Source organism: Dermacentor silvarum, chromosome 1 (genome assembly GCF_013339745.2).
Source record: "Dermacentor silvarum isolate Dsil-2018 chromosome 1, BIME_Dsil_1.4, whole genome shotgun sequence".
Taxonomy (NCBI): domain Eukaryota; kingdom Metazoa; phylum Arthropoda; class Arachnida; order Ixodida; family Ixodidae; genus Dermacentor; species Dermacentor silvarum.
In genome coordinates, this window is record NC_051154.1 from 304,879,917 (window position 1) to 304,907,080 (window position 27,164).

The 27,164-nt window shown below is 46.0% G+C and overlaps 1 protein-coding gene across 2 annotated transcripts in view; it reads right to left on the minus strand.

Moving 5' to 3' along the window:
• LOC119437268 (protein vein) overlaps positions 1-27,164 on the minus strand; it is a 133,637-nt gene that overhangs the window by 11,500 nt on the left and 94,973 nt on the right. Inside the window, exons 2-6 of one of the 2 annotated variants that reach the window (XM_037704308.2) lie at positions 12,238-12,406; positions 10,074-10,261; positions 6,176-6,281; positions 2,783-2,841; positions 1,044-1,250 (exon numbers count right to left, since the gene is read on the minus strand). In XM_037704308.2, coding sequence (XP_037560236.1) covers positions 1,192-1,250; positions 2,783-2,841; positions 6,176-6,281; positions 10,074-10,261; positions 12,238-12,406 — 581 coding nt within the window. In that variant the 3' untranslated portion in view covers positions 1,044-1,191. The remainder of the gene's footprint in view (positions 1-1,043; positions 1,251-2,782; positions 2,842-6,175; positions 6,282-10,073; positions 10,262-12,237; positions 12,407-27,164) is intronic. The other variant, XM_049660401.1, reaches the window with a different exon arrangement.

Consider the following 27,164-nt stretch of genomic DNA (forward strand, 5'->3'; position numbering starts at 1 on the left):
TCTAATTTGTTTAGGAGATTTAATGTTATCTCTACGCTAGTTTTCTACTTTGGACACATAGAAAGCGGGGGGGTGTTGGAATGGGGCAAACATTGCCCAAAAAAATCAGCGGTGTGTTTTCACGTTTTTTCTGCATCTTGTTTGATTCGACCCACTGAATAATTCGATCAGTTTCGTCGGTCCCGTCAGGGTTGAATATAACGGAAGTCGACTATATATAACACACTGAGCAACATGGTTTAAGGAGGACTCCACAAGAATAAAGTAAAGATTGACATAAATATAGATGTCTTAATAGCATGGCTGCAGTGTTAGATCCACGCTGTTTCACTCTAATGCCAGTGCACACAATTGTCATCATTGAGGCTGATCAGATTTTACAGTAATGCAACATTCACTCAACAATAGTGGGTCTTGAGACAGGACAAAACCTCTTGGCAGTCTAGGAACGCAGTATTGAACATGGTATGCTAAATTTCAGCTTGCATAGTGACAGCATGGTCGATTGCTCAGAAGAACACGTGTGAACAGCGGCAACCCATGTCATACCAAAATACGACATGACATAAAAGGTGCTGCTTGAACATAGGACTATGTGGAACAATTTTTTAGTGTTGGCATGTCCATTAATTGCACACTGTATCTAAGGTTTGCACTGTTGTCATAAGATCACCAGCCTCCCAAGTGTGCGCTGCCCTAATTCAACAGCGAGCATTATTGGGAAACGCTACCGCTTAGCATTTTAATTTGCCAGCTATCACTGCTTATGCACTGTGCTGCATATTACTTTAGCGCTGAATTATTCAGCATACATTTTTATTAGCTATGCAGTCTTTGGAAGGGCAAAAAAGAAAACCTCACAGAACATTTGTAGTCTCGTAATTACATTCTCCTGCAGACTATGCTTACGCCTTTATCTATGTACCCACTTTATGCCGCATGCACTATAAAGTAACTCAGTGTAAACAACAGAATGGGAAAACGAGTGGACGCAAAGCAAGACACTCAACAAAAGCGCAGACAAAACAAAAAAAGCGACCTACATTTCGAAGCGTTTTGATTTTTCGTTGGCTCTTCTTTCTCCAGCGAATCTTTTGTTGCTTGTTTTAAATAGCCTATGTACATACACCGTCTCATATATATATTTATATATATATATATGTATAAATAGTTTCCTAGAGCAGGCGACGCCTATCGGATCCAGTAGGACTGCATCATTTGGATCGTCGTATCGAATTCAGGAGGCGCTGCTGGGGAAAAGGGAAGCACAGTGAGGCACGCAGAAATGAAGTGTTTCACAACTGGCAACAAAAACAAGCACTACATACTACACAAAGCAAACACAAGAATAAAGCAATGTCTACATATGCCTACGATGCAAGCATAAATTGTGCAGGGAAGCTTGGGAAAGCATTTTTAGGAACAAGGTATGTAGCCTTCTGAAATAATAATATTGAGTCTTTAAGTAGCTGGCAGAAAGATGAAAATAACAAAGAAAGGGTGCTTTCTCAGTAGTCACTGCCACAGGGCACGTGTCGTAATACCCAAAACAACCAAAACCTGGTGTATATATATACATATATATATATATATATAAGAAGCCAACAATGGCTGCTTCTGTTGGCTTCTTATGATATGATTAATAAAAATCGGGCCCCTCGGTTCCCTTTCTTCTCCTTCATATATATATATATATATATATATATATATATTTCTGGTATGTATATTATAGCATCTTATAAAAAAATCACATCTGACATAAAAACACCTTCATCATATCCGATTTTTTGTAATATTCATCTTCATTATATCAAGGTTTGGCTGTATTTATTCCCTGCGGTTCTTATCATATTTGTGCTCTCAACATCTAAGTGGCCTCACAGCTTGGAACAGTAGTACTATTTCATTTAGCATTACTGGAATAATTACATAAGAGAAAACAACCTACATATATCACTAGTGATTAAAATTCTGTAGCACATTGATGTGATAGCACCTCTTTAAGGCCCAGTATTTACAGTACGTAAATGTTTCAACACATTAGAGAGGACAGATAACAGGACGCCCAGTGCAAGTGCTCATGTTCTCTTTTTTAATTTAGCTGCCTTTTCGAAAAGCACACTTTGGTAGCATGTGATCAGAGACCTTACAACAGTTGAATAATCTTGCTGCTTTATCAGCCTAGATATATGGCACTGTTAATACACCAGACGTTGAGATGTAGAGGAGCATGTGAACTGAAATTTTGGCCGTGAGTGCGCATGAGGAAGAAAATATAAAGATTGCTATAGCATGCGTATATACTAAATGACAGAGCACTGCTAAGAAGGCAGCATAGCCAACAAATCGGAAAAGAGCAAAGCACAAAGCTAGAACTTATTAGTTGGCTGCACGAATGCTAAATACTGCTGCTTTCTCTCTAATGTGTGTCATACTCACATTCGGTATCTTAAGTGTTTAATAGGCACATTGAGTGTTGTTCAAATGGAAAAGAAAAGCACAGAGAGAGGTTATCATTCTGTTTACCTTTATAGATGCCATAAAAATGCTCACTGAATGAGAGATTGTGTTCATGAGCAATAAGAGCCTTTAAAAATGTCTACAAAAAAAAAAAAACAGCCAAAGGCAAAGAATGTTCGGTGTTCTTTTTTAACAGGAAATGAACTTCATGCGCTTTAATTGGTGCACTCAGATCTGTTATACTGTGCTCGCTCTCCTACGGGACACATCACACAGGTTGATGCTGCAAAATGAACAAAGGTAAAGAAAGGCGGGAACTCACTTTTCAGTGACGCAGTGTCCTTGTTTTCACAACGCTGCCCAATAAATCCTTCTGCACATCTGAAAGTAAAAAGCAAACAGGGCTTTAATAAAGGCTACATCATGCTGTTCAATAAGCTGAACCAGTGATACCAAAGTTACTTGTCTACATGCTATACCTTTCATTTTTCTCTCTCAGATGCAAAGTTGAGTGGTTTGAGGTATGCGTGGTATTATGATATATGCTCTGTGGCAGTGTATATCCATCGATGAGGCAACTTGAGTGCATTTTCACCACAGCAGCTAGGAACACGTGTGCAAGTTATAAAAGCAAATTCAGCATTGTGTCCGCCCTGCCAATGATAAGTTCATTAGGCAAGACTAAGCACATATGTGCAACCCTTGATTACATCTGATTCTCGTGTATTTCTATGAGAAATTCACAGACCACTTGACACTGGTAGCAGATTTTCAGTGTTGAAAAGCAACCTGTGAGAGTAAGTTTCACATCCACATAATTTGTACAGCAGTCAGAATACAGAAAGCTGGCAAATAAATGCTTGAGGGTCTCCACTGCGTTCGTTTGTGCAGATGTTGGTTAGCTTAAACCACTGAGATACCATCCAAAAATTGCCACTGATGGCAACAGAGAGGAGGCTTTCATAACAATAGGCCACTGGGATCCGATAAATGATGTACCAGAAACACCTAAAAGTGCCTAAAACACATTCACAAAGCTTGCTTTGCTGAGTCCTCAAAACTAGTTAGAGTTACTGCTTCTTAAACCAGAGCAATGGTGCATGATTTCATCCCTGTGCTCTAAATTGTTTCACAGCTACTTAAAATGACTAGGTACCACACAACATCTGTGCATCTACAATGCGCTATTCAGTTTTATTATGCAGCGCACCCTGTGTAATTGCTCTTTCTCTCAAAATTACTGAATTGAAGAAACAAAAAACAAAAAAAAAACTGTTGAACAAAATCTTCCCATTTAGAATATCTTATGTAGTTAATCACAAGACTTCCTGCATTCATACAAGAGTAATGTTAACTTCCTTTTAAGCACAATCACCTTGCTTGCTATAATTCTATTTTAATAGTTTAGCTCATTGAAGATCTATGTTTTATAGTACCCTGCTATCAAGGGGGGGTGGGGGGGGGGGAGACTTCTACAAATGTTTTTCAAGTTTTTCTGTTTACTACTATCACCATACACAAACTGGCACCCTATTTGTGTCAGAATCAGTCACTCAGGGTCACGTGAACATTTAGGCACACGTGAGCATACTCAAAGTGAAGGTAGCATATATAGTACAGTCTTAACGCAAAGCTTAGCCTTGAATGCAGTGATGACAGGAGCATGGAGCCTGACTCAGACACAGTGAATTCTGTATTTCTGACCTTAAAGGTGTAGCAGTGGTCAGACCACAGGCATTAAAAGCAGTAAAACATTGTTTGGTGCTCATATAACTGCACCATCACCTCAGCGTTTACCCACACTCCTGTGTGTGCCTTGTCTTCACTAGCTTACAGGCAGATGCAAGGTTGCATTGTAGTCTTATGTCATAATAGTGCTCTTTCCTTTGTTTTTACTACAGTGGGAGACTGCACTTCTGAATGACAATGCCTCTGCATATCACGTCTCCACCGGCAGTGCCAGAATACACAGTGGGCCTCTTCGATTATCCATTTCTGACAGTCCAGGACTGTCCGAAAGACTGCATACGCAACGCTCATTGGCCGAAAGCACCGTCTCAGGCAGTCCAGGACTGTCGGGAACGATTAATCGAAGAGGCCCAATGTTTATGGTTCCGAATGGGACAGCATTTCCGCTGCTGATGTCACAGCATGAGCAAAGCTCACCAGCGCCGACTTTTGCTAATGCTGGTGTTGTCACGAGAGAGCAGATATGGTGTTTGTTGGAATTTTTCAGCTTTCCATGATGTGTTTATGTATTTCACCCTAATTATCATGAGTAGGTGTTCCATATGTTGCATTTGTCCACTTAAAGTGCCAGCTGTGTCTGCATGCCCCAACATTAAAGGCTTATGCAAGCTAAAAGGTTGTACTTGCTTAGAAAGTGATACTAGTAACGTGCCGATATGTTGACTACGTAGTGTACTGACAATAATATTACGATCTTGCGAAAACAAGGAGTGAGACTTGGATGTAGACCACAATTACCTCACATCTCCCACAGGCAAATATGGTAAGACATCCAGTGTTTTAATATACACCAGTGGTCATAGGTTGTGCTTTTGATCACACTCTTCCTCTTAAGTAACTTGACTGCAAGCATTACATCTTTCTGGCAGAGATAAGGAGAGGTGGACCAGAGGCCTTCCAGAGCTGGATGATTACTGACATTTGTGTCCGGCACCTCCTAGACTTTGTCCATGCCACGAACTTACCCTCCTCTACCCTACAACCACAGTCATCCTCTCTCTTTTCCTAATGCCTATGCAGTTTGTCTTCATTGAAAAAAATAGTAAGCAAATTGCTGTGTTGTTGCATGATGTTGTTTGACTGCAGTGCATAAGGTTGAAAATTAAAATAAACAAATAAGCTGAATTGCCACTAGTGATGTGTTTCGAGATTCTCATGCACGCATATGCGATGCAATTTGCAACATACAAATCGATGGAGAACATGACCAGGACAAGGCAGTGTGGAGTACACAGACTGAGCAGCACCACTGCACCACATGTTCTCCTTTTCTTTTTTGATCACAGCTGTCATCTTTGAAATTACATAATCTGAAGAGCTTTATGTGAACCATCTTTAATCATGTGCACATTCCCGCTAACTCTCGCGAAAATTTTCCAGAAGTTATCAAGCCTATTACATTGCACACTTTGTGAGCAAATGAGAAGACTTGGTTTAGTGCAAGTATAATTTCTTGCAATTGCAGGAAATGCAGTAATTTGTGCTGTATACGATGGTAATCTACGAAAGTTATTGCCAGATTAAGGGAATTTGTACATACATTTTTATGGTTGTATAAACAATATATATAGCACACGCTTCTCAGGTGTACAAGGAATGCATATCAACAAATATAAGAGAACCAGCTAAAAGATATTTTGATTAGACTTTGAAATATGTCAGCCTATGTTGATTGAGAAAGCTGTACCCAACAAAACTAACATTCTTACGGCATCCCTTTTATGTATAATCGAGCCTGCTTATCTCGAACATAGATATTTCGAACTATTGGTGGAAATGCCTCCATCAAAATCTCATATAAAAGGCATGGCATCATATAGCTGTAGCCTTCCATATTGAGCGCGGCATGGGGCAATATTTTATAGGGTTTTATAGCCGATATTCTTAAGTATTCTAGCCACTATGTTATAGGCCACCAGAGGGCAGCGCTCTCTGGCGGCTTAGGTTATAGATAACAGACACTCACTGGCAGACGGGCTCCTTGACGGCCTCGTAGAAGATGCAAGTCCCTCCGTTGAGGCAGTAGGAGGCCAGCGGGCAGGGCCGTCCTTTCAAGGGCCATAGTGTAGAGTCTATTACGCCACGAACGACAGCAAAAGGGGCGCGTTTTTGAATCAACGTCAGTGGGCACTCGCGCTGCGCCGACAGGCTCTCTTGCTCTCTTTCTTGCTCGGTGCAGGCAAGCATCTTCGAGGCGGCAACAGGCGCACGTGCACAGGCCACGCGGGACATGCGCTCTTTAACTCGGCTAATCCCCTCCAGCTCCCTTTTCTGTGCGCACAACTACAAACATGTGCTTGCCTTGGTGGAGTGTGACCGCTATAACGCCGCAGTAGCGGCCACGTTGCCTTTGAGACTGATTGACTGATTGGGTTTTATATCCCAAGGGTGGTACCTTAGCTGTAAGATACTCGTACACGGAGGTTTTCGCGTGGCTCCCCTAATGGAATGTGGCCACTGTGGCTGGATACTGAACCCGCTACCTCACACTCCGCAGCATGACGCCATTTTCAATGGGCCAGTGCGTGAGTATGGTCGTGTCCTTACTTGCACCTATTCCTTGCTTTTTGATCAGTTCTTCTTGGCTTACACTGGAACTGGCCAGCCTTGCAGTTTGCTTATCTTTCTCCGAGGTCTATACTATATATCCTCAGCCTCGTGTTTTGAAAGCGCCTGGCAAACGGACTCGACGCGATCTTACCAACCTACCAAAGCTACGTCGCTTGCGAATTATCCTGTAGATCGTTCGAAGCGTGGATTCGCTGCTCATTGCTAAATGTACTTCCACATTTTGAGGGAATGTCTAGTATCAATGTGGCATCTGCGAGACGGCTACTAAAGTCTGTAAGTTACCATCGCTAACAAGAATTCTGTAACTTGGCCTTAACTGTTACAGAAACAAATATATTTATAATCAACATCTTCTAGGCGCTTTTATTATGTTCTGTAAGTGGGTCTAATCTTCAACAGGAATGAAGAGTGAATGTGAATTTGACAGGCGGTATATATGACTCCCATTGTCTTTTTTTTTCTTCTTTTTTTTAGCCTAATTTCATTCTCATTCGTTATCTTTTCTTTTCCTTGGGCATAGTTGTCATCGTGAAACGAACAGTGGACCTTTCCTTTTTCTTCAAATGTCAAGGGTCTTTGCAACAGCACTAAATGCGGCACAGTCCACCAAGAATTCCATCGAATGCACGCGCGTCCTAGTCCTCTGTTTTTTTTTCTTCTCTCATACATGTATTTTTAATCTTTCTCCTTGCCTTCACCTGCACACTGTTAGCCGACTGCGTGTCAAGCTGCGCTGCGTCGCACATATTTTTTTTTTCCGAGGACAAAATGCTCGATTTGCATCGCATATTGTTGTTTTATTTTATTTTTATTTTCCTTTTGAGTTGTACTTTGCCAATCGGGACTAGTAAGTATGCAAACGTCGTCGAAGGCATTAATGTATTACGTGCCACTGCGGCTGATTCATAAACGATAAGGCAGCTATGCGCGAACAGGCATTTAGTGACTACCTAAAGCACGAAGTGAAGAGGACGATGTTTAGGAATACAAATACCATGTATACATATACGATTTATACATATAGTATGTCCTCAGATCAGAACGCATATTATACCCTAGCTGCTACGTGCAGTGTTATTGCGACGCGCGCAGTGTTGAACGTTTCGGGACGCATAATCGGCTAACAATGCCGAGCAATATCTGTGCCATGCAGCGATGCATGCTTCGTGTACTAATTCTGCTCACAGTTGCAAAGCTAAGGGCATGCCGCATGACGCTCCCATGCGATGTAAATTAATGCACGAGCAATACTGTGGCGCAGACACACAAGCAATTAATGGTTTGTCGAAGCGGTTCACATGCATGGATGTCGTGCACAATAGCATATTGCAAGGCTACAAAGGTTGTGCGCTGCTGATCTGACTTGGGGAGAAATATTTTACTGCAAGGTGTGCATTTTTCTCTCTTTCGTTTTTGCATTTCGAGGGGTTGAATAAATTACCAGCCCGTTGGAACATTAATTATAGAGAAAACGAAAGAGTACGTATGAAGTAATTTAGTGCTGATATAAGCAATATTGATACACGTAACAATATGTTTCTGTTCTTTTTCTTGAATGATAAGCACATAACTTTCCTACACGTATCACTGTATTTATGACCTCCCCGTCCTCACCTGCAATTTCTTTTTTTTTTTTTGCATGCACATATCTTTTTCTTTTGCATGTACATGTAATGCCTTGTAACTAAATATCTTCATTTTTGTTGTGCAGTAGTGAAATTTTTTAATCAAAAGGGAAGGAAGTTTAAGAAAACTTGTCGGTGTGTGACCATCCAGATATGGGCAGCCAAAGATTATCAGGACACTGCTCAGACTAGCGCTTAGTGCAGTGTAAGCATTGCTTTCTTCAGGCCTAGAGTCTTGATCATCATCTAATAATTTGTCTGCTTCATGTAAGTTTGCAGAGCGTGAATGGATCTCAATGCACATCTATGTATCTGAGTGTTGAATGTCTCGAAATGCGTTTTGCCGCATTCCACGTGCCCTCGATCACAAGCTGAGCAGTAAACGTCTGCATATGCCGTTTCAAAGGAACTCGGTGAACATTTGACACCATGGCATGATACGAATTGCTTTACTTTCGTTTTCTTTCTTTTTTTTAATCTGTTTTCCTTGTATGACTTTGTATGACCTTTCTCCTAATGCGCCTCTTCATCACTCGAGGTTTTTAGCAAGCTGAGAAGAAAAAAGAATGAAAAAGAGAGAAAGGAAACAACGAAAAAAAAGAAAGCCTCACGAATTCTCGATTTGACATCGCGTGCGCATGCAATGCGTGCGTGTGGTCTACACACATTGAAAGCACAAACATAGCCGCAGCAAAGTCGACTCTAGAAGCGAGCCCGATCGTCTGAGAGCTTTAGCATATCGGTATAGTTGTCTGGCTCCAGGTGCAAAATCAGAGCCACTGCTTTTTGTTTAGAAAATGCTTTAGCTCGGACCTTCTCCATTCAAATACACATGAAACGCAGAAAGGTCCTGACCAGGCCCTCAGTACAGCCAATCGGGAACCTTAAAGGGACACATAGCCGTAGTTAATCACTTTAGAGTGGGAAGGTATGTATTCCTTCGAAACTCTAGAATTATTCGTATGGCAAAAAAGAAAAAAAAAAGTTAATTTCAGATAAAACGAAGGCAGAATTTACCTTCATTGAATTATGCACCTAAACCTCCGTGCCGACAAGTCACTACGACGTCATAAATTCAAGCTATTTTATCGTATTTGGGCCATTTTGGTTCAGAAAAAAAAAGTTCTCGAAACTTTTTGGTTTGCGTCATTGGTGCCCTTAGAATGCAATGCAGCCATTCTTGACCAGTAAACTGTTATCTAAACCTGAGCCGACGCTGTCAAAATCCACGACGTCGCGGCGATTTGGCGTCAGAACTGAAGTGCAGCGTCGCCATCCGCCTTTCTTTTTCGCGTCTCTTCAGGCTTACTAGGTCTGCTCTCGCAATATGGCTTGCCATTTTGCTGCTGCATAAGCATAATTTACTAATATATCTTTAGTGTCCGTAAAAGGGACAAGTGTCTTTTAAATGGCCCTTAAAAGGACACTCAAGGGCCTTAAGCGCCCCTTAAAGGCAGGGGTTATTGGAGATCGATGAGAGAGGCCTTCGTCCCACGGTGGACATGAAATAGGCTGATGAGGATGGTGGTAAAAGGGAGGCCCGAGCTGTCTCGGAGGCTGCAGTGCGCATTAGCGACGGCAACTCCGCTCAGCTCGCCGGAACCGCGTGTCCGATATGCTACTGCTGTCATGCGGGGCCGCATGCGGAGAGAGTGTGGTGCCGCCTACCGTTGGTCGTGGTGGACGCTGTGGCCCGTGTGGGCTCCGGCGTGGGTGGTGGCGGTGGGTAGCGGTCACGCACCGACACGCTCACGGAGACCGTGGATGGCTCCTTGCGCAGCACGTTCCACGCCCGGCACTCGTACAGGCCCGAGTCCTGCCGCCGGGCGCTCTTGATCTCCAGCCGAGACCGGCGCCTGCGTGCGACACAGCGGCAGATCGGAATGCGGCAGAGGCTTTGATTGCAAAAGCCGGCACATTCGGAGTGCGAAGGAAGTGTTGTCGAATCGCTCTGCGAAGTGCTCGTCTCACATTTAATTAAATCCCTTTTTCGAGGGGGTCTCCTCGTGCGGGGGCCCCCGATGGAGTACGTTCGCTCTGCTTAAACGTAATCAGAGTGAACCATCGGAAGAGTGAATTCTTGTAAGTGGAGCTCCAATATGAGAAAACAAGTTACTCCCGCAGACACGTAGGGTGCTGCCGACTGAGAGCGCTCCCGCGTCGCTGGTTTAAAGGTCACTCCGCGTACAATCGCACTTGTTTCAAAGCAGTGTAGCCAGTATTGTTTACCATGGCTGTAACTCTGAATGGAACAGCAGAGTCCTTCTTACTGCCTTAGCCGAATTCTTAAAGCTGTTCGTTCGTAGGTGCTCTTTGCCATTGGCTGGTCGCCTTCGGTAATAATATTCGGCATCAGGATTGGCGGAAATTTGCTCTTATAAGAACAATACTAGCGCAATAGCTTTTTTTTTTTTATGAGTACGGGTCCTGTTATTAAAACCTACCTACCTATAATTGAAAGCGATAAAACCGTCAATTTTGCAATCTGCGTAAGAAAGCAAGGGCATTGGGTGGTTTTTCACCTTTGTTAATCCATATATCCTGCAAGGCAATCAGTCCTGGTGTTGATAGTGAAATTGAATTGAAAAGTACTGCATTCGCTTTTAGTCATTCTTGCAACGCTTCAGCAAAGCATGTCAGCTGAGACTAGGTAACAGTCTGGCATAGAAATATTAAGTTTGTGGCGGTACTGAATATCGGGGACACACATCTTGCTTGTCAGGGATGTAATCGAAAGCAGGGAATGGTTCCCGTAGCTCAGATAACCACTCTTAACGATAACAGATACTGCCAGCGTTCCAGAAGCTTTGAACATGTTTTGACAACGTCATGCAAACTTGAGCTGCGAGTGGCATATATATAGACCAGTGGCGCACCCAGGATCTCTGCCAGGAGGGGGGGGGGGGGGGCAAGCACTTTGCATAATATGCAATTTCCTTGCTTTAGTCAGAGGAATCGAACAGCAAATAAAATGCCTAATAATTATACTAATGACACCAAGGATGATGACAATATGTTGATTTCTTCGTCGTTTTACTCAAAGTAATGTAAGAGTGAATGAATAAATACAAGACAGTGATAGAGTGTTTTTGTTAAACAGGGAAAATTAGACCGCAAGCCACCTCCTGAATTGTACTGACAATGTGAACAGAGCGGTGAAGGTACACGTTGGACTGCTGGGGCTGGACGCGCGGGGGGGGGGGGGGGGGGGGGGGGAGGTTACAACACCCGAAACCCCCCATCAGTGCGCCACTGCTACAGACGATTTTATATTCGATTCATGGGCGCCGCCGTCTTGGGCTCTTACACAAACAATTTCTTAGTTTTATGAGAAGTTAAGTCACGTAACATGGTCATGAAACCTGAACGCATTTATACAACTGTCTTCATGCTCGCAAATCGACTGTAGTACGTACCGTAAACTTGGTTGTTAAAGACAGTAGCGCACCCAGGATCTCTGCCGGGGGGGGGTGTTGACAGTTTGCCAATACCATCTAAACAGCACTAATTTCAATTTCTTCACGGGAAATTGTCAGAAATGCGCTTTTTGCGATTGTGCAGACGACTGCGCGTCTTACATCTTAGTTGCTCAAATGCGCAAGGAACGAAAAGGGGTTAAACAATAGGGGGGGGGGGGGGGTTAGGTCGGCCTCAGGGGGGTGTTACAACCCCCGAAACATCCCCCTGTCGGTGCGCCACTGGTTAAAGACAGAAAACATAAGCGTTATCAGCCCAATATGGCTGCACCTAAACGCTTCCGTAAAATGGTGTATGTAGTATGTACGTCTGTTTCCCTAGAAACCAAACGGCTGCGATGCATCACGTTGCTCACCATTTGGTGACGATGTGCACCCTGGAGTTGGGCGTGACAGGCTTGCCCATGAAGTACCACTGCACCCAGGGGATGGGGTTCCCGTTGAGCTTGCAGCGCAGTTGTAACCGCCGGTACGCGTCCACCCGCGATGTGGACCGCAACCACTTGGCCTGCGCCGGCTTTAGCACTGCGCCGAGAGATGGAACAAGATATTGAAAAACCATGCGTGCAGGTTTGAATGAGTCGGAGCCTCATGCATGCTCCGTGGGACGCGAAAGGGTTCACCGGCAAGAATTGAAGAAGGGGAAACGGGAAGCGCCTTGCGCGTCTCGTAACCTCTTCTTCTGCGCCTGTCGGCTTCGCCTAGCAGCGCCTAGCAGCCTGCCTAGCAGCAGGCTTCGTCTAACAGAGTACATAAGTGCTTTATATAAAAACGAAATAAAAAGCATGCAATTCCGCGCTAATGGCATCGCGGAAAGGTATGCAACAGTTTACGTTTTTTTTTTTTATTTTTTTTTTTCCGCGTGCTTGCAAGGTGCATTTTTTTTTCTTCATTATTTTTTTTTTTTCACGCAGTAAGGTAGTAGAGTCACTCGTCCACCGCGTATAATGGTTTGTCAACCGTATAGGCAACGCGGTTTGCATCGGAGCCCTATTGGAGTGTCCCGGCTAGTCAATTACGCTATCAGTCTTCCGACAGAACTTGAACGATCAAGTACAGTGGGTGTGAGTTCTGTTAGCCTATCCGCACGCTTTTGAAAGCAACACGATGAAAGCGTATACAAGATGCCAACTGCTTGTTTTTCTTTCTCTTATAGAACGATCAGTGTCGCAACTATATACATAACCAGACTTCTGAACCCTTTAATTACCCTTTGCCGCTTACCGGCTGGTCACCCAGCTAAAGAAAGCCATTCGGTCTATGCCTTGGCTAACTTCCCCGCCTTTCCTTCTCTTCTCCTATCCCCTCGACGTTTCTGCGTCTTTCTTCCAGCGCAACGCCGCGTTTCTCTCCCCTCAGCATTCACCACGCGCTGTTTTTAAATGTTGAGGGCGAAACAATAAATAAGTGCTTACATCCCGCGGAACGAAACTAACTATAGTAAAAAGAGCACGGGAGATACGCTCACTAATAACTAAGGGGTTTTCCCAACGGGCGCAGGGGCTCCAGCCTCTCGGACGTGCACGAAAAATGACCTTGCGAGGACTCACACCGGACTTCGGGCACCACCGAAGCAGGCGCGAGAGAGGCCGCGAGAGCACTCTTCGAGCCCTTCTCAGTTCTCACGTTTGCACAAGGCGCCGTAAGGTGAACTTTTTTCGCCCTTATACAATCGACGCTTTGGGTTCGCCACGTTCACTCTGCTGCAGTCTCTTTTGCGTATAGCTTCGTGCCTCAATAACTCAGTTCACTCGGCACGTTCATCCAACAGAAGCGCATCGAACGTGGTCCCTACACTCCGGCTCTCAATGGATAAGGGCTTCCCACAGCCCACAATATATATCCATACACATTGTAGCTATCCCATATTTGAGCTTCAGCTGCTAGAGCGCGGCATTTCGATCTTCTTCGTGGGAACCAGGCGAAATGGTTAAGGCTTGCGAACTTTCGCCTCCTGTACTCCCTCGTGACCGGGAAGAGCGAGACGAAGTAGGATTAGCACGCTTTCAGGCGCCTCCAGATTCAGGAAGCGAAGAACGACGCTCGGGAGCTGCGAACGACCTTTCTTGACTCGGAAGTCGCCGCACGTTTTTGGAACCACGTCTCGGTTCACGTTCTCTTCGCCGGGCGTGGAAAGCAGGCAAGAAAAAAGAAAAGGAAAGCGGGAGCGGCGGCGAGGCGGAAAGGGCAGCGAGAGCAGCGTCAAAATGTGAGGCAGATGAAAGAGAGGCCCTGCTCGCCCTCCCACCGCCTCCGGAGAGCGACCAAGCCTGCAGGGCGCTTCCCGAATTGGTGCTGCTTCTACGCAAACGCTTGTCTTCGAGCTAGGCTCGAACCGATCCGTCAAGCGGCTTATAAGAGGCAACAAAAATGGCCGCGCCTCTCTTTGGCGCAGACGGCCAACCAACAAGCAGAGCAGCAGTGGCGGCAGTCAGCCAGGGGGAAGCAGGGACGAATGAAGCATGGCGATGGCGAACATTTTAGCCGTCCGGCTCTTGATCTCGTATTACTTCGTGTGTAAGTATGTGTGCGTGGGTGTGGCACACACACACACACACACACACAGCCCAATTTTCTCGCACACAGGCAAGCACTAGAAATTGATAGCTGCGATGCGCGTGGGCACGTCTCCATTCGACACATTTGCGAACAGCCTACGAGAATTTAAAACTTTTTCGTGGCTTCTGAGCTTCGAAAATTACTTTGGGCACTTGCCCTGCGAAAGGAAAGAAAGGGAGAAAAAAAAGGGGGGGGGGGTGGAGTTGGAGAATCGCTATGGGGCCACGCGTTTGTTTCCTGGTAAATTCGTAATTGACAATAACGTGTTAATCAGTCGGTTTAGACTGGCTGTCACATTCCTCCCCTCCGCCCCCCCCCCCCCCCAAAAAAAAAAGAGATATTAAAGTGATTGAGCTATGCAGACCAGTAGAGACAGGCTGTTTACCTCGTATAGATAAAAAAATAAGGGGAAAAATGAGCGTGTTCTGAGAAACAGGTGAGTGAGTTTTGGCGCCCGCACAGCGGCCGCCTGCCATTTCTCCAGTTGACGATGTACAGCGCGCCTGAAAAGGCGCGCGTGACGAAGAAATCGGCAAGAGCCAGCCGCTGCATAAGCAAACATACCGCGGTTTTGACGATCAAAAATGAACGCTTTTTTTTTTTTTTTTGATGACGATAAACTTCTGTGTGGCCGAATGACGAGGGGCTGCCTCGTTCATCCCTTTCCACGCCGTATTTGCCAAAATACACAGCGTTGTTTCTTTATTTATTCTTGCGCAAAACAACGAAAAAAAAAAAAAGAACGAGGTAAATGGACCTCGTGGGCAAATAAAGTTCTCGTCGGCAAATAAAAAGTTAAATTTTGTTAATGCGAAATATTCTTTTCCCATACCAGATCCCTTGGGCTAGGTTCCTACCCCTATAAAAAAAGAAGAAAAAATCCGGCGTCTGGTATTGGGGTCTAACCTGGGCCCCCCAGCACACAAAATAGCATTGCTCTACCTGTTAGGCCACAAACATTACGCAAATAATTGGGCTACAGACGCACGCATACCTTTCTCGTGACAACGCGTACTAGCACTTTGAGACGACTGGCGCTTGCGTCGCGTCGAATAGCAACAATTTCTGTTCAAGACGAGAGAGAGAGAGAGAGAGAAGAAAGGGTGAAGGCCGGAAGGTCAACCAGAAGGTAAAAACTGGTTTGCTACCCTACACTGGGAAACGGGGGAGGGGGAGGTAAGGAGGCAAGAAAGTCGACAGAGAGAAAGGGAGCGCAGACACACAATCACAGCCGGTCAATACCAGCCACATACTGTCACCTCACCGTGACACTTGTAGCACTACAAACACCAGTTCTGGCTACAGCCAGAACTCAATTCAATTCAGTGTTTTTTTTTTTTTTTCTTTTTCTTCAGAAAGCTTCCTGGAAGAAATTATGGGCAAAAAGCGGAATCAACCGCTTCCCATTGAATGGATGGATGGAAGAATGGAGACGTGCGCACGCGCCACAGGCGCAAGGATTGAACGCGCGAATAATTCGAGTCAAATCATTGGGTTTAGCATATCGAAAAAGCACGATTCTTTATGAGGGAAGCCGTAGTTGGGGTCTCCGAATTCATTTGAAACACCTGAGCTTCTTTTCACGTGCACCTAAATATAAGAAAATTTTCTCAACCTTGCCAGTGCGCTTCCCGTACGTCACGTCGCATATAGCAGCATGTTGCTTATAAATGAAAGCCAGAGCGCACCTGTTTCCCCCTTATTGTACAGCTTTGGGGATCGACCCAAGTCGTAGCCGAACATGTTATAACGTTCATTAGCAGGAGTAGAATATACGTCAATCGCCATGCCGTCGCCGTAATGAAATCGCCGTCGCCTTGCTGCTGCCGTCGCCTACGCGCTCGCGTGGCGCACGCAATTGCTCGCCTTATGGTCGATCTGGCAACGGTTTATGGTCGATCTGAACGGATTGACACGGTGGTCGATCTGGTAACGCTTTCGCAGAATCCCAGTCCCCAAATGATGTTGGATAGCCAGCTACCTGTTACATAGATTCCCACAATGCGCGGAATCTGCATTTCTTTTCTATTTTTCGGATTCAAAACATCCAACTTGTTTTTCGATAGCCGTGTCCCCTATAGTATATGAGGTCGCTGTTCTCTCTGCTTTGTTTCCTCATATCATTCTATAATTTGCCCATTCCTTTCTGGGAATCTTGGCTTTAAAGTGCCAACAACTGGGGCCTAACTCACAAAGCTCTTTGCCATCGACCCGCCGTCTTCGCTAACGATATGTCCAGCGTCAGGACAAAATTTTCTCTTACGAACAAAGAGTTATTTTTTAATATGGGCCCCGATTTTTGAAGCTCTCCCGTTCCCTTCGTGTGTGCGTGCGCATACCCGCAGCGTGCCTAATTTTTCAACGATTGAGAGCTCGTGTTTATCAAGTCAGATGCTGGAGACGGTCGTAAGCGATCGCTACCGCGAAGTCAAGCCGCCATAAAAGACATTTCTTCGTTTTTCTTTACTGCGGCGACTGTCGTTAGAGTTCATGTCGTCAGAATTGCTATCTTTATGCTAACGCATAATTACATGCTTCCGTCATTTATTGCTGAAGTGTCCCTTATGGGGGGCTCTGGTCATTCTACCAGTCTTTAAAGGCGAAATGAAGCTTTTGCGAGCGACTTATCCGTTGTTTCAATGTCGTTTCAGTCAAACACGCGGCGTAGTATACCAGGACACAATCACGGCACAAAAGGCTCGGAAATTCGCGTGCGCGCAACATCATGTACGTCAATAAACGAGGGCCACGCCCTCCGAGGCCGTACTCACAAACTTTTCGCAAGTGCTGTTTGCCACTGGCCGACCGCATTAGCTAATGATATGTTTGCAATCACGAATGGTTGTCTTATTCTCGTGCGAACTGTTCTTGAGTACGAACATACGGGCCCAATTTCGCCGTTCCACTCGCTGGCGTGGAAGCCAGCGCCACTTTTCAATACTACCTTTTTTTTTTTTTACGTGCGAAGTGTTCTCTCTCTTCCTCTTTTCCTCTTTCTATTCCCCCTTTCCCTTACCCCCAGTGTAGGGTAGCAAACCGGACGCTCGTCTGGTTGACCTCCCTGCCCTTCCTCTCCTTGCTTCCTCTATCTATTCTTGACGCCACAATACGCACTGAAAAAAGCGCGCACGCAAGTAAAATATAACAGATGCCTTTAAAAAAAATAGGAAACAGTGTGAACTTAAGGATGTCAAAATTGTGCATACTGATTAAAAGACATTTTTTATGCATGATCGGTTTGTTTCCGCGAGTTTACCAAAAAATGTTGTTGCGAAACCACCTGCATGGACACTTTGCAATACTTCTAGTTCTAGGCCCGTGCAGTTAATACAAAACATAATTTCAACTCAAGTTGACAGGCAAGGTGAAATCGGAGTTCGAGTTCTACTAATACAAACAAAATTGTTATATCGCAAAGAGAAAAACCAACGGATAGCAAAAGCACATCGCAAAAACAAGATTACTCTGTCGAAACATATTCATTATTAATTGTGACATGCTTAAGAACATCACGAATTTCGAGCTTTCTTTCATCGTATTCTGAAAGTATTTGAATATGTTTGTCCTTCTGGTGGGCTACCACGCGACTACCGCGAGGAGCTGCAATACCAGTACCTAAGTTGGGCCGCTGAACACCGCTTTGTATAGTGTTAGGCGAATTTCTTTGCCCATTTAAAATAACAATTTCTCGTTGAGTCGATAACAGTATTCTAGGTTCTGTCAATATAGTCCACATTTTTTTTATTTACTGCACAATTTCATAAAACGTGTCGGTCATCTGTAGGTCACATTTAAGACCGTTCTCGATGGTGCGTTGTTGCCTTTCCTATAATTATAGGCCGACAACCAGATGGCGTTTAACTATCCAGGCAAATGAATTCGTCGCCAATTGTTTTCTATTCTATTCAATTCAGTTTTTTTTTTCTTCCGAAAAGTTCCCGGAAGAAATTATGGGTAAAAACAGAATCAACCGCTTCCCATTGGATGGATTGATGACTTCCCTAGATGGCTTTCTCATTGGATGTTGCGTTTACTGAAGCAACCTCAAAACCAATCCCAGCTTTAGGTGGTTTATATTTTTTTCATTACAAACTAATGGGAGCAGCAGAATAAGAAAAATAACATGAAGCTAAATAAAATTTTAAAATTAATAATAAATGGGTAATTTCAATTTTCCGGAAAGGATACTTCTCCTTGGGCATTCCTGTACTACGGAGAAGCAACATTGCCGGCATATTTTCTTTTCTTTTTTTTTAATTGTGCATTATTATTGTTGACATCGCGATGCCAAGACATCCACAAACCACATCAATCAAGCGGATAAACGAACACCGCAGACTGGTTTAACAAGGGACAAACAGATCTAATAGTTGACGGATCTAGCGAAGCGATAAAAGATTTGGCTACGTTGTTCAATGCGAAACTAAAGTCATTAATAAATTAAAGAATAAATAAATAAACAGAGAGACGGCGACAACGACAAGGATTCACAGTGGTCGAGAAGAATCCCGCAAGATGTTTTTCAGCAGGCGAATGTGAAAGCGGCCTTCGTCGAAAGGCACGCTTGCACCAATTTACACTCGACGAAGTGCAGACAGCAAGGGGAGCGGCAAGAAATGGCACAGCGGTTTTCGGACGCGAGTCGAGCATTGTTTCAAGAAAACAGGCGCAAATGAACGACAAGAACAAAAGGAAGGTGGGAGGGGAGGTGCTTGAAGAGAGAGAGAGAGAGAGGAGATATGGAGCAGAAAAATAAATACGCGAAAATTCCGAGCCGCGCGCGAACCGCGCCGCACCGCCTCAGTTCTCTCGTGCGCGCAGTAGTGTAGTGCGTGTTGGGGGTGGAAGGAGGGAGGGGGGAGGGGATGTGCTTGGTCCGAAGCCAAGCCTTGGGAATCGAGAATTCCTCGCGGCGACAAGGGGCCCGTTCTCATCGAGCCCTGCTCTGGCTCAAGACCCGCCGCTTGCTGTTTTGCTGTGGACGAGCGGTGCGGGGGTGGCGAAGGAAAGCGGGTAGAGGAGGGTGGGGGTGGGGGCTGGCTGGCCGAGGAGAGAAAAGAAGCGACGAGCTAGCAGCAGCAGAGGCGTGCGGGACTTTAAAACCGGGGCAAAAATGTCACGGAAGCGGAACGCCGCGTCGGCGGGCGAGGCGAGCGAGCGCGGCGCCAGTGGTTTTTCGGGTCACAGTGATCACTGTGGAAGATGAGTGCAAACTGCTGGAGAGAAACAACGGTGCTGACAGCGTTTCAGGTTTTTTTGGTTTTCGTTTAGTTAACGACAAACGAAAGAAAACAAAGAAGAAAAAAAAAACACGAGAACGACAATGGTGGGCTGTTGCGCTCTACGAGTCTTGGCTGTAGCCGATACAGCTTCAGTCTGCAGTCGTATTGCTTGCGGCCTGCTTTTCTTTCCGCTCTAGCTGTGAATTTTTTTATTAAATTTTTTAAAAATGATTTGTGTATTTATTTATTTATTATTAGTATTATCATAAGTATTTTTTTCTTCTTTAGGTGGAATTTTCAAGCGGAGCTATAGACAAATGAATGACCGAGTGAGTGAGTTACTTATTTAGTTCGGTAGGCAAGTGGGATAGTGAAGTGAGACACCGTTCGTAAAAGACTTATTGGAGAGCGCTCCGATACATGGACCGCAAGCACGATGTGACGTCATCCTAAAGCGAAGCTTTCTTGGCGAATCCTCGCGGACTTTGCTGAACGTGGCTACTGCTGCTTCTGTTGCTGCTGTCTTGCCCAACATCTCACACAAAGGGCAGCACTCGTATAACGAAGGCGGCTTATATATCTGTATACAACAGCTATAAATCCTTGTCGCAACATTTTTTTTTGCGTTCTTTCCCCGGTTTGGTGTGTCTATACTCGGTAGGTTTCTCGTCGAGTAAATTGGGCCGATCCATGCAGACTATGTAATCTGCGGTTGCGTGGGTAGCTTGCAAGTCACGTGGACTGCGTTACCCAACGAACGGGACGGCATGGGAGTGGACGAGCAGGCGTCCGGTATAGCTGTGTCTTCAGATAACTTACAATTCGCGCAAAATCCTGCTCTCCGAGAGACACGAGCCACGTGAAGATTTTCGGTTTCCATAATCAGACAACAGACGTAGGTTATAATATCATACTAGAGCAAGCATCAAGGCTCGAATTCGCAATGAGCTCTGGGATTTATATATAGTGTTGCCCAGTTTCTAGCGCTCACTGCATTTGCACGTACCAGCTATAATACCCGGACAGAATGACAAAGCGATATTACCGTAATGCGAAGAAAGGGTCCGCAGTTCTCTTGGCACAAGCATTTGTCTGTGCACACCGTGCGCCTTGTGAATCCTTCATGCGTATAGCTCGGCGCGTTCGTCTTTAGTCGTACGCGCTGTTGAAGCGTGCGCACGCAGGAAGATTCGCTCGGGGCCGAGGCCTCAGTACGAGCTGGAACGCATCAGCACAAATTGCATTCGCTAGAAGGTGACCCCTTGTAAAATATGCGCGCACATAGAGCAATAAAGCGAGGATAGTTTACCATGTCTTCTTGTTGAATCAATGTATGCAGCGCCGAGCTCAATTGTTACGGCAGAAGTTGCGAGACGGCACCAGCTATAGATCCCTCGAATGCATTTGATCGCCGTGGATGCGAAATGCCAACCGTTTGCCTGTTCAAGTCCTTGTCACATCCCCGCACAACCCCGTCCAAGGATGGTTATTGAAAGAGGGTCGTTAAAGGGGGCGCGCTCTGTCGAAACGCTTCCCAGGGACCCCATAAAGAACGAAGGCAAATAAAGTAGCCAGCGATGGAGAGACTGCGCTTGTTGCGCCTGAATGTCCAACTTTTCAATTTCGGCGGCGCACACGAGGCCGCTCAGCAGCTCTCTGCAATCCTCGGTAATCCAGTGCTGCAAAGTGGGAGTGGGGGAGCACGACGTAAGTGCAGTCGCGCTCGTAAAAAAAAAAGGGTTCACCGTTCTTCCCCCAGACGAAACGGTTTGCCACGCGACGGCCGGGGAAGCATTAGAGAGGTCGTTTCGGTGGCTCTGCAGACCACGTCTGCGGCGGCAGCCGGCAAGAAGAAAAAGAAAATAGGGAAAGAAAAAGGACACCGAGGACCCAAGGCCGGACACCGGGAGCAACAACCGCGCGTGGATCGGTCGAGGCGGCCATCGCGCATCGCCGGACACGCCGTCTCGATGGGACGACAGACGCGAAAAGGGCGGAGGGCGTCTTCCCGACGCGCCCCTTTCGCAACCCCTTCAGCTCGCGGCGCGCCGAAGCGACATTCGCGAGATGCGCAGTTATGTAAAAGGCCCGCGCGCGACAACCGGCCGCGAATGCAAAGCAGCGCGAGCACAGAGATATTGCGACGGGGCGTCTCGGTCTGCATGATGAGGCCGTCTGTGTGTGTGTGTGTGCGTGCGAGTGTGTATGCGCGGCTAGCCCCAAATGAAATCCAGCTAAGTCCCCTATACGCCAACCTCCCTCCCCCTTTCTGGCTCTCTCTTAAATAGCGGATTGCCACAGACGAGTGAACCCGAAGGCTACGGCCTGCAAACGGGCCTGTGCGCGATGTGTTTGCGTTTCCGAACGAGATTTTGCGACGGGCCGCTTCAGAGCTGGCAGCGTCGCGGTGGTTGCGCGACCTCTCGTAAAAGAGACGCGGGGCACCGTTAGGATGATGATCGGCGGCAGCCACGGACACGCTGGGTAGACTGAGACATTGTTGCGCAAGCGCGGTTGCCCATACGCAATGTCCATGCCCATTTGCAAGGCAGACATCATTGGGGGGAATGGGGTCTCGCCCGAGTTAGCATCTGACGAAAAACCTAATCAGACAGCAGTGGTAGCATGCAGCTATACGCTTTTACAACCGAGGTTGCTCGAGCCCGCGTAGGCAATTTAGGTTTAGTTTAGAAGAGGGGGTGCCACGTTTGCGAAACCGACACTACTCGTTGCCGTTTTGTTTCAAGACGACGAGAAGGGCTTTCGAGGATATTCCTTCCTTCTTTAACGTGCTCAGAATATACTGCATGCTTTTGGTATCGAAGTGGTCTATTGCCTTCAGAAAGATGCCAACTTAAACAGCGCCGCAAGCGGCGAGCGGCAGACCTTATTTTAAGCAGACTAAAAGTGCCAAAACTCCGAAGTATAGGATCAGACGAAACGTCCGAGGTCTTAATTTGCTAAAATAATTTTTTGATGCCGTCGTGATTCGATTTTTTCCTCCTCCATCGAGCTCTAGACGCATGTTCTGCATTCGCATCGGCAGCAGTTGCTTGATATGCGAAGTACGCATACGGGTGTCAACAAAGACACTGCTCGTTGCTTATTCTTTGTAATGGTCTCTGCTGTCATCTACGCCGCGCGCCTATGATCAATAGAAAACGAACGTCCAATTTGTGTTGGAAGGAAGAAGCAGAACACCGCGGTGGACACTCAGTTCTAAATGGCGCGGCGTCGCGACTCCGTCTGAACGAGACAAACGATTCTATGCATTCCCTGACGTTGGGGGAGTTGCTTTTGCTGAAATAATTTCATGGTTCGCACTTGCAGGAGCTATCACGCAGATGGTCATGGATCAACTTCGCGAAGCATTTCGTTCGTGAGAGCTGCTTATACCACTGGCTCGTCGCCTTCGCTGATAAATTACGTCCAACGTCACTACTGGCTGTCATCTGCTCTTACGAACGACTGTATGATAAGAACTTTTCGAGAATACGGGCTCTGGTGATATTATGCCATTTTCTTTCCCATTTTTTCTCTTTTTTTCTTTTCTTGCGCTCTTGAGGGCGTGCTCTGCTCTCCATTACTAAATCCTTTCCATTTCTTTGTTTTTCCTTTTTTTCGTAAAAAAAACCGTGATCAATGATCCAGAAGCATTGAAACGCAAAAAATATCAGACCGAGGAGATGCACCTCTCAGTTAACGCAATTCCCTTGTTGCGAATATGTGACATAGGGCGCTCCATGGCGCTCCAGGACACACGCTTCACCACCTGGCGCTTGACGGACCCAGCACGTACGTGCATTAGTCGTTACTATATCCGCTGAGCCTGAGCATACTGCAACGTTTGCGCGCATTGTTTGAAACGGGGTAAAAAAGAAAGTATACACTGATATCAAAAAATATTTGCCTTAATTACAGGAATGGTCGTGTCTTTAGGCGCCTCCCATATCTTACATTATATGCGCCCCTCTTAATCTTACTTGAGGGTAAAAGAGCTAAGCGCGTTAGCGCTGCTCAAACAACTTTGTTGATAACACATGTTAGAGACATTGCGGTGTCTAGCCGACCTATGCTGTTTATGCGGAGCTGAAATACTCATCAGCAAATAAGCCCCGTCTAAAATTGTCGTATTCTGGAATTTAGAATTTGCTGTCATGCTATATTGAACAGGTCCGTCACAACACCTCGCCACTTCTTCGCGCCCAACGAAAGACCGCATGTTTCCAACAAAAGATCGCTGAAAGCATGGAGGAAGGAAACCCAGGAGAGGCCCCGGCCAGCACGGACGTATTGGAGAAAGTGTGGCGGAAGTCACGTGCTGTTTTTCTCAAAGGAGCACTGGGACGGGTATCCCAAATGTCAACGTTGCCATGGCAACCGCACTCCTGAAGCTTTCGCTGCTGCTCTCGATGTCTGAAAAGTGAGATAAGATTTTTCCGCCGGTGTCTTTCTCGCAACACATTTTGTTCGCGAGAAAAGCTGACTTTGGAGTGTGGTGTGTATACGCTTGAAAGTTGTGTTTTCGGTCTGTGAGTGTGAGTGTCGGCCAGCAACAGATACACTCAAGCAATCACGGCGCGGGTCTTCGTCGTCTTCTTCAACGTGCCACGGAAAAACACAGGAGAGCGTCTGCTTCACTAAAACTGCTACAGAAGTTTCGTAGGCTTTGTTTTGACGCGCGTCAGCAGCACACACTTGCGGTGGCTTGTAACAATGCAAGTTCAAAGTTCGCGCCAATCGGCTCCGGCGAGCTGCCGAACCCCTGATTGGAGGCGCAAAGAGAGATATGGCACACCAACATGGCAGCACTTCCGGCTTCAAAAACGTGACGTCAGGGCGTCTCCTGTTTTGTTTCTTTCCTCCATGACTGAAAGCAAGAGCGACCACGCGACATTATCTACGTATGGTATTTTTTTTTTTCTGTAAGCTAAACTTTTGCAGCACGATGGGCAATGCAGAAACAGGACAAAGCATAAGTGAACACATGCACAGCGGTGTGTCTAGAGCGGCACGTTAAGGATACGAAAATGGAACGATAATCTTTTGCGTACAAGGTAGCGCGCTTGCTTTGGAATCTGCGGTTGTGCTTTCGATTCCCGATGGGGTGGACACATTTCCTTTGTGTGTCTTTTGCAAAAGCGGCAGCTTAGGGGGGTACCGATACATGATGACACAGTATACCGAAGCTGTGGCCTGTATGAACGTTTACGTCCTTATTTAAAGCTTCTCCACGAAAAAAAAAAAAAAAAAAACTGGGCGTCCTATATTTATTTATTTCGATACCCTAGCGACCTAATGGGCATTCAACTGAATACGTATTCAACTGAATACGTATACATGCAATTTCGAAAAAATAAAAACCGAATAGAGGAATACAAGCAAAGAACACAGTTCGAAGAAAAAAAAAAAAGAAGACAGACAGCGCGATCAAAAACAGGGTGTCCAGAATAACATAGTTTAGTGCCGAGAAAAAAAAATAGACAGACGCTCACTGTTCTGGGAATGGTCATTGCGGCAAGCAGGTTCGCGAGTTACATTCTTTCATCCTTTGAGCCTTTCATTCTAGCTGCGCACTCCGTCTGATCAAAATCGTGCAGCGCGGTACGGAAGCTAGAGGAGGCGTAAATCGGCCAACGGTTCAGCTATACCAAAGCGTGAAAACGGTGAGTGATCGGGCCGCGGCGCCGTCTAAAAGCGGCAGTTACATGTAGCGTACTTCTACCGTACATTTGAGGCGCGTGCGCCGCCTGGCGTCGGCGCGCTGTTATTCTCACTCAAATGTCGCTGTTATCTCACTCGTATGGTCATAACCGATTACAAAGCACGCCACGTGGTGCGCATTTACGCCACGGCATACGTAATGGCGTAAGCATCGGGAGCGTCGAGGCCGGGCGGCGCCCGAAATACGTTCCATGTGGCTGCCGCTTGACGGCGGCCGCCGACCTACAGAGACGTATACACGAACACGCCGGACTGTCAAGAACCGTTCTGACACCGTGGGCAGCTTCTCGAATTCAGCGGCCTCTCGAATGGCACCCTATGAAGCCTCCACGATGCTGCACGCTTTTAAACGAGATTATGCAGGCAGCGTGGGACAATGGCAAGTGAGCCAGTGGGCGCCGACGGGAGTGTAAACGCCGATGGCCAGCACGCGCGTCGAGACGGTTTCTTTTTTTTTTTTTCTTCATAGTGTCTCCGACGCCACCGCGCTGGCCCCCGCGACCTTGGCCGCATCGCGCGAACAAGGGCCAATGCGCTCGGGCGGCCATAAAACGATCGCTCGTCGCGCACGAGCAAGACAGTGCGTCGCGCCTTGTGCATGTCCCCGCCTATATGGCCAATCCTCTTTCGTTATTTCTTCTTTCTCACCGCTTTCTTTCTTTTTTTTTTTTTTTCGACGAGAGCAATACACGGTGAACTCTGCTCGGGTGTGTCACGCAAATACCGCGACAGTATATAGCTACAGGCACGTCTGAAGCATGTGATTCGGTTCCTTTAAATGCAGTGATGACAAATATACGCAGAACGCGGTACACGTGCGAGATGGTCTATTCGGCGACGGCAGGGCCGCATGCAGTGTCACCGAAGCACGAGATGATTCCAGATTCAGTATGCCGTACATATAGCGACTAGGTGTTGCAATTGTAACGTCATTTTTGTCGTTTTTATTTGTGCCTTTTTTTTTACATTTCACAATCTGCTTTCATCAAGTAGCACCGAAGCAAACCGGTAAATGCGTGTTTTTTTTTTTTTTTTTTTTACGCAAACGGTTTGATATTTTCAATGCCACTTACCTAAAATAAAATCTAAATCTTTCCTAACACTTAAAAGGCGGTAAGGCACTGCTTTTGAAATACGTTCAAAATGTGTGGATTACGTGTTCACGAGTGTGTCAGTTCTGTCCAGCTCTGTGAAGTCACGCGTAAGTTTTGATTAGGCGGGGTTAAAAAAAAATTGGAGGACGCTTAAGCTTCGGCTTTAAGAGTAGAACGCGATAGCGTTATCGGGACTCGTTCGCATCGCATCGTTCGCATGCGGCAAGTAGGCTTCATTCACTGCAACATTGAAGGTGGGAAAGCCAGCTTACAAAGACCAGGCTTACACCGATCCCCTTAAAGTCGGCTTCACTTTTAAACTGAAATGCATTGCTGGAAAGACGTTTTTTCAAGGGCAAGATAAGTGGTCTTATATTAAAATGTGAAGGCGCTAGCACCTTCTTTTATTATTTTATTAATTGTTTGCTATTGCCCCGACGCGCGCAGGTCTGGTAGAAATGCTGGAAAAGGGGTTTGAGTTTCCTCGTAGCAGACTTATGTTTTCTCGTTCATTCAAATTACAATCCGACGCCGATTGGCTAAACAATCCGACGGCGAATCCGACGCCGAATGGTAAAGTCGTACTTTACCATTTTTCTGACGGGTTTCACTGTGAGAAATTCAATTTTTGTTCACCAAAACCTTGCACCACGTGGCGTCGATGTGGTTGGATGATTTTCCCCG